This window comes from Merops nubicus, unplaced genomic scaffold, assembly GCF_000691845.1.
Source record: "Merops nubicus isolate BGI_N331 unplaced genomic scaffold, ASM69184v1 scaffold45279, whole genome shotgun sequence".
Classification (NCBI taxonomy): domain Eukaryota; kingdom Metazoa; phylum Chordata; class Aves; order Coraciiformes; family Meropidae; genus Merops; species Merops nubicus.
This window is the reverse complement of record NW_008632544.1, coordinates 1-201: the sequence shown is the minus strand read 5'-3', so window position 1 is coordinate 201 and position 201 is coordinate 1. Positions and strand designations below refer to the sequence as shown.

The following is a 201-nucleotide window of genomic DNA, read 5'->3' as shown; positions in this document are numbered from 1 at the left end:
CCCCCCGGGGGCTCCCACCCGCTCACTCCCCTCGCCCACGGGATCCCTGCGCCCGGCTGGCACCTGCACAGGGCCTCTCCTCCGAAGTCTTCCTGTGTCTTGGCCCAGACGCTCTGGATCAGCTTCTTCTCCTCGGCGGACAGCATGCTGGCTGCTGGCTGGTGGCGGCGGGCAGGTCGCGGTGGTGGCGGCGGGCAGGTC

The 201-nt window shown here is 72.1% G+C and overlaps 1 protein-coding gene across 1 annotated transcript in view; it reads right to left on the bottom strand.

The window, feature by feature from the left end:
* The window catches only part of LOC103780274 (hemoglobin subunit alpha-D-like), a 1,034-nt gene extending 888 nt beyond the window's left edge, over positions 1-146 (bottom strand). The window contains exon 1 of the mRNA XM_008947937.1: positions 64-146. Within this exon, the coding sequence (XP_008946185.1) occupies positions 64-146 (83 nt within the window). The remainder of the gene's footprint in view (positions 1-63) is intronic.
* Between the last annotated feature and the right edge of the window lie 55 nt (positions 147-201).